Source organism: Podarcis filfolensis (genome assembly GCF_964270895.1).
Source record: "Podarcis filfolensis genome assembly, chromosome: 2".
In the NCBI taxonomy this organism is placed as follows: domain Eukaryota; kingdom Metazoa; phylum Chordata; class Lepidosauria; order Squamata; family Lacertidae; genus Podarcis; species Podarcis filfolensis.
The window spans coordinates 67,806,834-67,821,134 of NC_139605.1; the positions used below are offsets into that span (position 1 = coordinate 67,806,834).

The 14,301-nt window shown below is 39.6% G+C and overlaps 1 protein-coding gene across 3 annotated transcripts in view; it reads left to right on the forward strand.

Moving 5' to 3' along the window:
* Window positions 1-14,301, forward strand: part of FSTL4 (follistatin like 4) — a 340,016-nt gene that overhangs the window by 197,271 nt on the left and 128,444 nt on the right. For all 3 annotated transcript variants that reach the window (XM_083600096.1, XM_083600097.1, XM_083600098.1), the window contains exon 6: window positions 3,644-3,764. In XM_083600096.1, the coding sequence (XP_083456222.1) occupies window positions 3,644-3,764 (121 nt within the window). The remainder of the gene's footprint in view (window positions 1-3,643; window positions 3,765-14,301) is intronic.

Consider the following 14,301-nt stretch of genomic DNA (forward strand, 5'->3'; position numbering starts at 1 on the left):
CCCATCCCTAAGTTCCCTGAACTAAGGAGGGAGAGGAGAGGGTGGGAACCACATAATGGATTTGGCTAATAAGCATCCTAACTGAAATGTTGATTAGCCCTTACACAATATTTCTTTCTCCATCTGTTTTGTTTGTTTATGTGCTGGAATGTACTCCTAGTAAGTCCCACCTTGAAAGGATTAAATAGCTGCACAACTCAATTGTCACAATAACATGGCATGTTGAGATGTTTTGAATGAGAAGTTTTGTGAAATCACCTCTTTGGCTGAGTTGTTATGATAGATCAAAGAAGGAAAGACCATATAACATCCAATGTCTGCTAAATTCATGAATGAGCACTAATTGGTTGAGCAGAAATGTGATATTTTTCAGGCTTGAAAAAACTGAAAAATGTCATTTTGTGTGTGTGTGTGATGCACTGACAAAGCGAAATGCAAATGTAATCAGGCATTAGGAGTAGCTACTATATATGATGCATGTTACAATGGAATGAAAGAAGTGGTTTTCATTATCTTGCGAGCAGAATTCCCATCATTTTAGCAGATTTATTTGTTTGGAGGGAGGGCTTGGATATTGCCAAGGCTCATGAGCACAGAGACATGAGCTGTGTTCTCATATGCCTTGAATTTCAGCTGGGCCGAGTAGTGAGCACTTTACTTCTCTCCCTTAGGGCTAAACAAAAACCATTTGTTTATAAGGAGAAAAAGAAGGACATTCACTCAGGAACACCTCTGAGGCATGGGGCATACCTGTTCTGTGATACTTGCAGTGCCTTTCACTTAGAGTAAAATATGCTCATATCTGCACAACTACGTAAATCTAGGGCTCTCTCTTTGGTCATTCAAAAGTGTAACATGATCTGGCTTAAGGAGGAAGAGAGAGAGAGAGACCTATTGTTTTTATGAAGGGAAGTGGAGGGAGGACTCCTTTGTTTCAGGAACCTATTATATTTCAGTCCCTGAAGCATTGCACCCTTGTATGCATTCCCTGGCAGTGGAATCCAGACAAGCCAGAGGAAGGTCTGGCTGGCCATTTCCCCATATGCTGCAGTGATGTTGCAAAGTGCAAAATTTTACAGGAGTAAATGGCAGCCAGTAAGTCACACAAGAGAAAGTAAAGAGATGGAAGGGACACTATCTTCATAGGCTATTTACCCATGGGATGTTTACCCATGTTTATTCAACCTTTGGATCAGGGGAACAAATGCAGCCTTCTTTCTGCTGTGTCCAGTTAGGGAAAGGGCATAGCTCAGTGGTAGAGCATCTGCCTTGCATTGTGGCATCCCTGGCATCCCCAGGTAGGACTGGGAGAAGTCCCTGCCTGAAATCCTGGAGAGGTGCTTCCAGCAACTATAGACAATACCAAGCTAGATGGAGCAATGCTCTGACTCAGCGCAAGACAGATTCATATATTCTTATGTTCCAGGTTTGCAGAGGATTTGGCAGGAGGCCACTGCTTTGTTTTCATAGCCCATACTGACTTCCACATCATAGTTATTCTCATATGGCATGTAGTTATATATGATGTATCACTTCCTAGGCTCTCTTACATATGTCAAATTTGGCATGTAACTGTTGCATGTAACAGGGCTTTGTATAAGATGACAGTCTGGGCAGAGGATATACTGTCAGTATACACTGTCAGTGTTCTTGTATATTGTATACTGATAAATAAATGAGAAGCTATAACAATGATATTAAATGAGAAGCCATAACAATTATACAGGATTCATCAAAAATTAATGTAGGAACATGATAATTGCTTCTGTTAGTTTAGTTAACTTGGTTGAAAGGAAGGATAGGTTGTTGTTGTTTTTAATGTAGACCATATTTTTGTTGCAACACATCTGCCAAATCTTTCTCCCTACCCAGTATTGAACTGGTTAAAAAAAAAGAGGGAAAGTTAAGGGAAAGTGGAATTTAGCCTTTGGAGAATTGCCAACTTATTTGCTTCAATTAATGTCAAATAATTCTTTTCAGAGAGAAAAGCGCCCCTAGCAATAAATAAGTAGAAGGTCATTTTTTGTTCTTTTAATTCATGATACAAATTCAGTCTTAGCCACTAAAAACATTTGATTGAAATCCACCACACACACATCAGCCTTATTCTTGTGAAATATCAGATAAACTTCTGAGTATACAAGCCCATTAACAGCTATGGTAATTGAAATATTATTTTCATTTAAAGCTGTGTCTGTAGGGTCACATTCATAAATCTGCTAAATTCATAACTGCTAAAGTGATTTCTTTCCTGGCATTAAATCAAAGGAGCTTGTCAGTATTGTGAAAACAATCAATTTTCAATACAAAAGCAGACAAAGGGAAATTTCTATCTTTAAAAGGTAGACCCTGGAAGTTGTGGTTGATTTCACTTTTATTGACTATTTTACATGGTGGATGAAGGGTCATGTTTGTAGCATTATTACTTGACATTGTCACCAGTGAAATGAGCCACATCTGATATCATGAAGAACATGAAGCACTCTTTGACCATATCCTTGGTGACTTGGATCTTGGCCTTCTGCATTCTCATGTTTGCCCCCACCCCATCTTTGAAATGGTATCATGAGACTTCCATGTATTGCGTTGTCACACATTTATGTGGGTCTGAATGTAGGCTTATGCCTACCCGAAGTTTTTGGAAGTAGGGGATTAGCCAGTTTAGGTGTTAAATAGGAACTCTCTGAATGATTCCTGATTGGCTTTTGAGACATTTTTGCCTACTTCATACAAAGTTGTTGTTGTTGTTGTTGCTGCTGCTGCTGCTGCTGCTGCTGGGGTTAACTTGGCTTTTCTATTACAACATGCATGTAGTATGGCCATGTATAGCTTAGTTTTGATGTATAATATTTCTATATATTGCAACAAATTTTGCAACATAAAACAATCACATTTGTGATTGATGACTCCTGGTGCCCACACTGGAAGAATGGCAGTTGAAGGTGATAGACTATATGGGCTTGGCAGAAATGACGAGCAGAATCCGAAACCAGGGAAGAGAAGCAGCGCAAGAAGAATGGAAAAAATTCAAGGACTATTTAAAGAAATATTACAAAGTTAATGAAAGTTAGAATGATGTTGGACTGGAAAGTAAATGGTTACTATTAGTAATGGTTAAGACAAGGAAAATAAGGAAGAATAGTCTAAATTTAAATTAAAATAAGGGAAGATTTGCTGAACAATCGATAAGAATTTGGAATACAGAAAGGGGAGGCATGAGGAAGTCGGGGAAGATAGGATATGAAATTAGGATATGAAATGATACATGTTTTTTGTTTTGTTTTTGTTCTTGTATGTTTATGTTTGTTGTATTGTGTTTATATGGAAAAAAAAAATATTTATAAAAAAAAAAAAAAAGATGACTCCTGGTGATTTATTGGCGACTCCTGCCTTCCAACCACTTGATCTCATACAAGGTAGCTGTAGAAACCTTCAAGCAATAATGGAAAACATCAGGAAGAGCTCAACATTCCTAAGAAAATGCGATTTTTGTCTAAACATACCAAGCTTATGTACTTTCTATGGCCTATTTCCCCACCCCACAATATCCCAGTGTTCAGTTTTTCCATGCAATTAAAAGTATATTCAATTAAATTTGGTTAAGTAATTCTAATGATTCCACCTCTTTTCCTGATCTCAACAGTTGATGAAAAGGGACGACCTGGAAGAAGTTTTCTCAGATTGTACACCAGAGGATCTTCTCCGATTTGATGATTACAACAACGATGGTTCCTTAACTCTGCAAGAACTGTATACTGCATTCCGTAAGTGACTTTATTGCTATCTATACTTCTAAAGTGAATCCTCTGCATATGGATGTGCAGAACAAACGTAGGACAAGAAATGGTCCTCTCATCTTGCTGGGTGCCTAAAGGACCTTTTTGCCCCTTGAACCAGCTGGATCTTCTCCAGGCAAAGTTTAATGCATTTGTTCTTCATTCTGTTACCAAGCAGCAGATGACAAAAGTGGCACAAAGCCTGAATTTTTTTTTTGGGGGGGGGGTAATAATTCTGTGGAAGGTGCGCACTCTCAAGCTCATCTCATTGTTAAGTGATTCTGCAAGGGAAAGGAAACTAGGTATGAAGGAAGGTGCACCCTCTCCTGCAAGAAATTATGGGCAGGGATTTCTTACACAAACTACATGTGGTCCCCACACTTCTTTTACTCTTACCTTTGCATTGTCAAAATGGAGTAATAAAACTGCTAGCACATTTGCAAAAACTAAGCGGGGTCCGGTATGGTTTCAAATCCGATGGGGGACTGTGTAGTGTTGCAGGGGGTGCCGTCCAGCTCTGTGATTCTATGATCTGTGCTGTTGTTTTTAAAACATACCTTGTTAGATATAATTCTTCAAGAATTAGAGGTGAAAACACGTTTCCATTTCCATTAGATTTCAGTGCTGTGATAGGGTTTTGTTTGCTAGTAGGCAAATATCTATCTTCTTGTGCCTAGTGTGGAGATGTGGGAGTGATGCTCATGAAAATGTTGAAAGAATATAGGGGTTCCTCCCTTCCATCGGTTGTTAATAGTAATTTATGGAACAGATGTCAGAAGAAGATTGCTTTAGTGATGACTTTGATGGCTGCATTGTTGTGGTGTTTCATTCTTAGTGGGAGGATTATGCATGATATTTCTTGCAGCCCACAAGAAACAGTTTATCAGCGATCATTTGTAATTCCCCTTTATATATCAGTGGGGAGTTGATGTGTGTAATCTTGATCATAGTTGGTTTGTTTTAGCACTGAGAGGACTGAGAATTTGCCATTGTAGCTTATGCATTTTGTTTTAATGTATACAAGGTGATTTCTACATGGACTTGACTTTTTCCCTCTGTGTGTTGTCAGCAGGTAATGGAACTCCAGTTTGTGTTTAGCAACAAAACAAATTCTTTTCATAAAAGTGTGGAGTTCAAATATTGCTATGTGAAATTATTTTTCTTCTCTGTTTTCTTGCTGTCACCTGAGAATAAGCAACAACTTTGAAAGGATTGTCCCTCTCTAGGGCCATATCTAAACATTTGATTCTCCAGTAATGGCAATGTGTGGCTGAAATTAATGATAATGCCTGTTGTTGGACAGCAGCTTCTGATGACAATCTCACTTCATCCCCAAGCCCATTGTAATTCAAATCCTCCGAACTCTTTAAGAAAGCAGGACTATAAGCCCTTCCTCTTGCCATTATCACTGTTCCTTCCTTTCCCCTAGCTCCTTCCTTTCTTAAATTTCCATAGTTCCTTGTCTAGGCTTAATGCGATCCTGATGGAGGCCCATCCATAAACTTTCCCTGCACCAGGTATGAGAAAGTGTCTGGGGCGATGAGCTCAGAATAGAGTCGAGATTGTATGTATTAACTCTGAATTCTTTTGAGATGGTCTCATTTTGTATCAAGCTGGGGTTCATCCTTCAGCAGAATAAAGCATGACAACTGCTACATTATGTGTCTTTAAGATACAATATACTGGTTATCTATTTCTGATCCACAGTAGGCTAATCAGTGTAAATAATAGGCTTATCAATATTTGAAGCCGCTGACTGAATACAGTGGTACCTTGGCTTACAGATGCTTCGGGTTACAGACACTTCAGGTTACAGACTCCGCTAACCCAGAAATAGTACCTCAGGTTAAGAACTTTGCTTCAGGATGAGAACAGAAATTGTGCGGTGGCAGCGGGAGGCCCCATTAGTTAAAGTAGTACCTCAGGTTAAGATCAGTTTCAGGTTAAGAACGGACCTCCAGAATGAATTAAGTTATTAACCCAAGGTACCACTGTACAAACAAAGCACCCATCTTTCTCTTATTTACCTTTCGTAGCAAAGGTCCACACTAGAGAGTGTATACAAAAGTAATCATGTATGATTCTCCCAGCAACTTTTTGAAAAGAACGACAGTTTTTTCTGGGATGGGGATGGATAATTTGGAGCAGACGTGCAATAGATACATGTTCAACACCTTTGTAAACATGCATTTAGAACTCCATGAGGGAGCAAGCTGAGTCAACAGAGGACCAACTTCAGGCTTGAAAGGGGCCCTTAGCACTGGGCGCCCTCCTATTCTAGTGCTCTTCAGTGGGATTAACCTGTGATTGTGGTGAGCAGTTCAGTGCCCCAGAGGGATGCTGTATTATGGGCATTGGGCAAAATTACCACTTAAGAGTTTTGTTTCAATGTAGGCAGTATGTAAACGGTTTGAATAAAAATGGCATTCGCTCAGTCACCGGTACTAAGAAATGGCGGGAGGGGATGCATGATTTAAAGGGTAGCCTACAAGAAATGTCAGAAGTGAACCCTGCTAGGATGCTGGAGCCCTGACACCGTCCCAGGATACCGTGAGGTGTCACCAGGCTTGTGGGGCTCATTTGGGGCAGAAAAATGAAAGAGATAGAAATGATTGAGCAAGTCATTCTCTGCAACAAACCCACTCCCCAATGCCCCCTTCAGCAATTACTAATGCTTTAAGAAAAAAGGGACCCCAGGGCAGGGTTAATGAACCTTAGTCAGTCATATCTACTAACTTCAATGTCTCTGAGTAGGATTAGCATTGGATACAGCCCCCGAGTTCCAGTGCCTTCTCAAGATCAGACCCAGGTTATATTAGGCCCCCCACTTGACAGCCCTTCCCATCAGACCCCTCCTTTCCCAAGCAAACTAACCATCCTTGAAAAGGACAGGAAATCTACAGGTATAACAGGGGACATTAGAGGCCTGAGAAGCCTCGTGGTTAAGATTTTGATGCTTCCAAGCATGCGCACAGTTGCGGTTGAAGGGGATTTTAGGACCTAGTGCATCCCAAGTCAATTAAAGTAGATTTCATGCACACAAGTGTCTAAGGATGCACCTGAGATCAGAAGCCAGAGGCCTATACAATGCCAGCTATTTCAAACCTATCGACTTTACTCACTCTCTCGACTGTTGTTAAGGGAAAGGGAAAGGGAAGATCTAGCATGGAAGGGGCTTCCTTCCGAAGCTTGGTTGAATCCTTGGAAAGACCTCACTTTCTTCTGATAGTTCTTTGAGAAAATTCACAGGGTGAAACTATGAGGTGAGCCAGGGGAAGCTCACTCTTTGCTAACTCCTATGTGCCTTTTGCCAGGAATTAGACCCTAGAGGAAGTTGACAATGGGACCAGAAGCATATCCAATGTAACTTTTAAACTTAAGTTTTGAAGGAAGACTACTTTGCATAACAATAATCTGCCTTTTAGGAGTTCAGAAGTCATGAGACTTGGAACATTATTCTTTCTCTAATATTAAGAACTTCAGAATTTTATTTTTACACCAAGGCTTACGGAAGCAGTGGCATTTTGCTTCACGAATGCTTTTCAGTCCCATGTTTGTCAGATGGACAAAAAAAACAAAAAAAAACCCCAAAAACCTTACAGAAATAGCATTTGACCTTTTCTGGTGACTCTCTGCCCTTCTTAAATGCAAACAAAAATAAGTGCAAGCTTCTGTTTTTGTGTTCCCATTTGAAATAAATAAAAAAAATCTTTTTAAGAAGGTTGGATGGGGAATGCTGAGCTTGGTTAACACACTGAATCTGCCTTGCACTGTGGATACTTTAAAATTCATTGCATCCTATCTGGAGTACTGGATATGTAATAAAGCATAAACCCTCCTGTGTTAAGAAGGCTATAAAGTGAATTAACCTTGCTATAAAGACTTGACATGCAGTTACTGGGGAGCATATTTGGATCAATAGTTTTTCAAAGTCACAGGAAATATGGTTAGTTTCAGCAGGCCTCAAGTATTTGTGGTTCATTGATTTTTAAATAGGCAATGAAACCCAAGACAGGTGCAAACCATTACCGAAAGACCAAAATTAGTAAGATGTGTTCGAAATTATAGGGCAGTTAAACATACACCAAACTGTAGCCAACTGTCAAGGCAAAATGAGCTATATTCTAGCATAACCACTGGAGAGCTGCATCTGAACAGTTTCTTGGCCGTTTGAGTGGCTATTCCTAATGTCAAGCAGATGACCAGAGTGTGTCCAGAAACAATAGAATTGCATCAGCTATCATAGAACAAAGGTCTGTCTTTCTGTTAAGGTTATAAGTAAGAACCGGTGGGGAATCTTTCCTCAGCCCAAAGTAATCAAGGAAATGGGTTATTTCAGAATCAATGTAAATTCAGTTAACTCCAACCTTATGAGTCCTTATCTCTCCCTTCAACAAATTTATTCCTTTCCTCTCCCACATAATCTCCCCACAAGCTCTCACTTGACTTCATGGGCTGGCACTTCAACAGTTCTGAGAATAGGTAGGAGGGCAGGAAGACCTCTCTGCCACCTAGAACCATCAAATTGTACAGTTGGAAGGGACCCAAAGTGTCATCTAGTCCAACTTCCTACAATGCAGGAATCACAACTAATCCCTGACAACCTGATGTGATGCTGCACAGTGTAGCAAAGTGTCAATAGTAAATGCCACACACTGGAAGTGTGGTTTCCCAAGGGCTTTTTGTGAGTTGTTGTTTTTTTTTTTTTTTAGGGAGTTGAGTGGGGGCATATTTGATGGACGTAGATAAAAGAGCAATTCTCCAGCTTGGAGTAAAATCCAAGTTGGAGAAGAATTCAGGGATCATAATTCTGCGTTTATGGCAACAAGTATCAGCTCCCAAGTCACATATTTGCAAGGCCCAAAATACAAGTCCCACCAATACATGAAATGTGAAAAGAAAGCAAGATCTGAAAAAATGCTTACCACACATAACATAACACATAAGAGTTCACCACTCTAATTATTTCCTAGAGTGACAAGAAGGTTATTACTATTAATCATAATGATTAATATTATTAATGTTATTTTTATTTAGCAACACAGAAACTCATATTTAAACTCATATTTATTTAATAAAGTTATCTGCTAATTCAGTTTGTTGTACTCAAAAATGTGTGCTTGTGGCTTGATTTAATGAATGACTTTTCAAGGAACCAGTTTTTTCCTGAGTAATGATTTACAGCAAAATTCCAGATTTGTTATTTGATGGATGCCTTTCAAGGAACTATGCTTTTATGCAACATGATTTAACAGAGTGCATTAGGAATTTGGTTTCTTCTTCTTTTACGTACTTTGTAACTTCAATTAACATAGTCAAAGAACTCCTTATTAAGCAGCTACTTCTTTTTTAATCTACTTCATTTGGTTGAACCCCAAAATGCAGTATTCAGCTAGATTTGCTCTGCACTTGTTCATCTTATGAATGGGACTTTATCCACTGCCAGTTCTGATATGGGGTAGCAATGTACACAACATGTCTATGGCAGGCTTATACCAATATAGCACCATCAGTCTTCTGATCTGTACAAGATTAAGCTGGCCTTCCTTTGGGGATGTTGGCAGGCTTTTGAAATTAAAATTGTTGAGCATGCTTTGTAACCTAATAAATATCTTAGCTCAGTGACATCACTAAATCCAAATCTAATGTACTCTCCCCAAAGTTGTATCAGACTTGTTCCAAAGGGCCTTCTTGGTAGTGACACCTGCCCTGTGGAATGCCCTCCTATCAGATGTCAAGGAAATAAACAACTACCTGACTTTTAGAAAACATCTGAAGGCAGCCCTCTTTAGGGAAGCTTTTAAAGTTTGGTGTATTTATTGTGTTTTTAATATTCTATTGGGAGCCGCCCAGAATGGCTGGAGAAACTCAGCCTGATGGGCAGGATGTAAATAAAAAATTATTATTATTATTATTGTGTCTGGCAGCAGTTTAAAGGAAGTGTAACCTTGCGGATTTGATGAGCTATGCTGTCTAGTTTTATGGCTACCCTTAGGTTTTTAAAACTTTATGGCTTTCCTGTGTGCAACTGGGACTGCAGGATTGCCAGACTGTGCCCCAGACTTTCTGATCTTCCCATAAATGAATCCATTTTGCCATTTGGGTACAAACTACCACAAAGTTGTGATTCTGAATGCTAGACAAGCTTTGTGAACCTATATGTAGTATTTCTAGTGCCTTCAGTGTTCAGCTGACCAGAAGTTTATTTTAATCAGGCTAGCAAAACAGCCATTTGCAAATTCACCTGTAGCAAATAATAATTCCCTCCAGGGGAATAGATTAGGCATGTGCCTTCGCTGTACTCTTTTTGGCATCTACTGAAAACTTTCTAGTTTAGGCAAACCTGCCCAGACATGTAAATATAACATATTTTTAATATATCTCTCAGCTTATTTTTAACATAGGATTTTATTGCTTATTTTAATTTATATTTTAGGTAAGCCGTGGGGAGGTTTTGATAATTAAATGATATATAAATCCTGTTTTGTTTGCTTGTTTTTTTAAAAAAAGATTACTTACCATCAAATATGTAAGCTGCTCCCTCAGGTAACTATTTAGATTGAAATAATTATTTATATTATTTGCCAAGCAAGATTTATATTCCACTGCATCAAAAAAAATCTCTAAACAGCTTTCATAAAATGGAATTAAAGAAATATTTATCAAAAGTGGCAATAAAAATGGATTTTAAAAACAATAGAAATAGTAAAACATTCAACAGTTTTAAAAGCAAACATACAGAATAAAAGGAAATCCATGGGTAGGTGTGCCTAAACAAAAATAAGTTTTTAGTGATGTGCAGTCATATGAAAGCAATGTCTGTGGGATTTTGATCCATGCCGTTTGCTCTGTGGCGATTGTATCCTACATGTAAGTTATCACTTGGTCATGTGGTCATCAACTGATGAACATGCATGTGTGAACCACCATTGGAGATGCGCTAGTAAGTTCCTAACCTGCCTATTTTCAACATACAATGACCTACCAAAAATAAATAAACAGGAATAAGAGCAGCTATGAGCTGCAGCATAGCATGATCCCAATTAATTGGCATGGAAACAATCTGGCAATTTGGAAAGCTTAGAGCCCAGCTGAGTAGGACTTTCAATATGCTCAGATGACTGCTTGTGGATAGATCTTTTGGAATGAAATTTGACTGGAGGTCATTAAAATTAGGCAAGTCCCTTCTAGCTTCACCTTTATGTCATTCCCTAAAGAGACAAAGAGGGGAGCAAAGTTGGCAGGTGTGATGTTCTGGTTGGGGGTGGAATAATGCCATCTCCTAGCGCTGCATAATATAATCAATGTGGGCAGGTCAATTAGCAATACAAGTGTGTCAAAGGGAAGGACAACATGTATTCAATTGCAGTGATTCTGTCTTGTCAACACAGTGTGAATTAATAACATGCAATTAACACTGAAGTTAAAGTCTCTGTATATTATAAACTTAATGCTCACTAAGAGTTCTCCAGAATGACATTAATTCATGGTGTCTTGGCTCAGCATTGCATCAAGCTTCCAAACATTATATAATAAGACAGAAGTACACTGTGGTTTCAGAAGCAAAGCCATCTTGTGTTGTCTGCTACACTACAGCCCAGTTATGGGGGGAAATCGTTTTATTGGGGCTGCTGACAACAGCATGGCCCTGTTGGCAGGCCAATCCACAAATAATGGCATCGGGTACTTTCTGAATCTCCTCTAGCTCTCACAAAGCTCACAAAGCCTTCCCTATTCTTTCCTTTTGGGTGTTCTCAAATTGCATCTCTGGATGCTCACATGTTGCGCTTTCCAATAATACTTGTTGTTGCATAGCAGTCTGTGTGTGTCTTTTGTCACTGGGGTTTTCAATTACAGGCAAGGCAATGTGCATGTACTGCTATTTTAAGAAATAAATTACAGCTCCTGGGCAGGCCAGCATTTGTTTGTTGCCTTGCTGCAGAATCAGTCCTGCAGAGGTGTTAAGAAAGAGCAGTTGTTGTGTAAGAGTCATAAGCCTTTGGTTGCTTCTCCATATAAAGTGGTACCTTGGTTCTCAAATGCTTTGGTTCTCAAACTCCGAAAACCCGGAAGTAAGTGTTCTGGAAGCCAAACATCTGATGCGGCTTGGTTTTTGAACATTTTGGACTTCCAGAACGGATTAAGCTTGGCGCTTTTGTTTTTGCTATTTAATTTCCATTTTTGTTTTTGAGGCTTTTTTGATTAATTTGTTTTTGTGACTGTGTGGAACCCAGTTCAGCTACTGATTGATTGACTGACTGACTGACTGACTGATTGTGTGACTGTAGAAATAGATAAAAGTAAAAGCCCCCCCCCCCATCCAAACAATGACTATCATCAGTGCAGGGAAGAAGAAAAAATAAATTTTAATTTTTATAATCTACAATACTGTCTTATTTATTTTATAGTACAGTACATTGATTATTGCTTTCATTTTATGGATCAGTGGTCTCGTTAGATAGTAAAATTCATGTTAAATTGCTATTTTAGGGGTTGTTCGTAAAAGTCTGGAACGGATTAATCCATTTTGCATTACTTTCTATGGGAAAGCATGCCTTGGTTTTGGAACGCTTTGGTTTTGGAACAGACGGACCGAATGCATTAAGTTTGAGAACCAAGGTACCACTGTATGTAGGTTTGGATCCTAAGAACTGCGACTAAATTATTGCAATCAGAAAGGGCCTTTCTCAGCCTTCATTCCCCTGTTGCTGCCTTGTGTTCCCTTGAAATCATTTCAGTAGTCACGGGCCCACAGAATATGTCACAGAGGGAAGCCCTGCTGGGGATCCTAAGGGAAGAAGGCTCAGAGCCCAGGAATTGGTGATGGGAGACAATGAAGAGGGACAAGGAGGAGGAGACTGGTCCAACACACAACTGTGAATGTGCAGCCCATCTGCTGAATGCTTTACTGTGCAGTCCAAGGCAGCAGCAAGCAATGCACTGATGTTCACTGATGTTCTCACAACACAGTCTCATGTGCGTCTTCTCAGAAGTAAATCCCACTGAATTCAATAAGCTTTACTCCCCGGTACGTGTGTCTAGGATTGCAGCCTAGCTCTGAAATCCACAGGACAAAACTACCATGGTCCAAAAATATCAGCCAGTTGGATGCTATACTTTACCCACCAGTCTTAGTTGCTTCAGTCTGTGGTCTCCTTTCGTGTCCCTGCAGGTTTTTGGTGCCAAAGTAGGAAATAATTCATTAGTTTACCAACATTGATTTGTTTCTCCTGTAAGCTATGCCGTAGCCACACTTCAAAGACGCCATAGGAAGCAAGGGACTTTCTCTCGTCCCACATCAGACGGAGGCAATGTTGAAAGATGATACTTAAGCCTCCTCAGGGAAGAAATGAAGTTTCCTTCAAAGTGACTGAAACGATTGCCTTTGAGCCATGCGTGCCTCAAAAATATACTCTGCAACAATATTATTAAACAGCCTATTTATTTGATGCCTCCCACAAGAATGAATTATAAGCAATTCAGTGTGATAGCCTTGTTGTGGCCAAGCGGGGGATATGTGGGGGGGAACAATCCAACAAACTTCAATGTACAGGAGCCTCGCAAATTGCTTCAAATATGATTGGGTCCAGTGCCTTTGGAAACCATACTTTGATATTTTGCTAATTTGGTGCATTCTCCACGTATAATCCCCGACAGAGCATGGAGGCCTAAGAGCAAACTTTGCATGATGACTGAGCACATGCATGCATGTTTAAGATTTTTCAAAAATAAGAGGAAGAAGGAAGCAAAACAATTACTGGAGCTGCATTCCCCAGTATTGTCGATGCAGTTCCATCATATCTCTGTGCATGGGCGCCAATATCACAGGTCAATACCCCTGTGATTGCCCTGCAGAAGAGGCTTTTTATTTCCCATTATGGTGTGGACTAAGGAAGCAGCCAAATATGCATTCTGGCAGAATGTTTATTTTTTAAAACAAAAACATTTGTGCCGCACACACTAATATTGTGAAGAATACCCTTCTCTGGAGGTTTTGTAGCAGAGCCCAGGTGAACTTCTGTCTGGGATGATTTACAGTAGTTCCAGTGAATCTGCACGGCACAAGGGACTGGATTAGTTAACCCAGGTCCTTTCATGTTCTATAATTTTGCAGCTTTGATCCATGAATAGAAATTTCTTCCTTTCCACTAGCAATTGTGAAGTAGCAGGAGATCTCATTTATCATCTAGACCCAATATTAATCAACGCCCAGGAAATCTGCTGTACCTATGGGATTGTGGAATTTTTGTGAAACACATTTGTCATTATTGGTTATTTTGTTGCATTTTAAAGAAGACCGGGGGTGGGGGGGGTGTTTTCCTGCGTCTGACAATGGGAAACATTTTACACTGGATGGGGGGAAATAATGTTGCAATGTAACATTATTAGTCTACATCTTGCAGCTAAAGCAGCTCAGAAGTGCTTTATGAGAGCTCTTTTTGCATGAGAAAAAAAAGTAACAAGTCATCTGGGATAGCATAACAGCTCTTTCCAGATCTTGGCTACCTAGCAGCACAATCCTGTG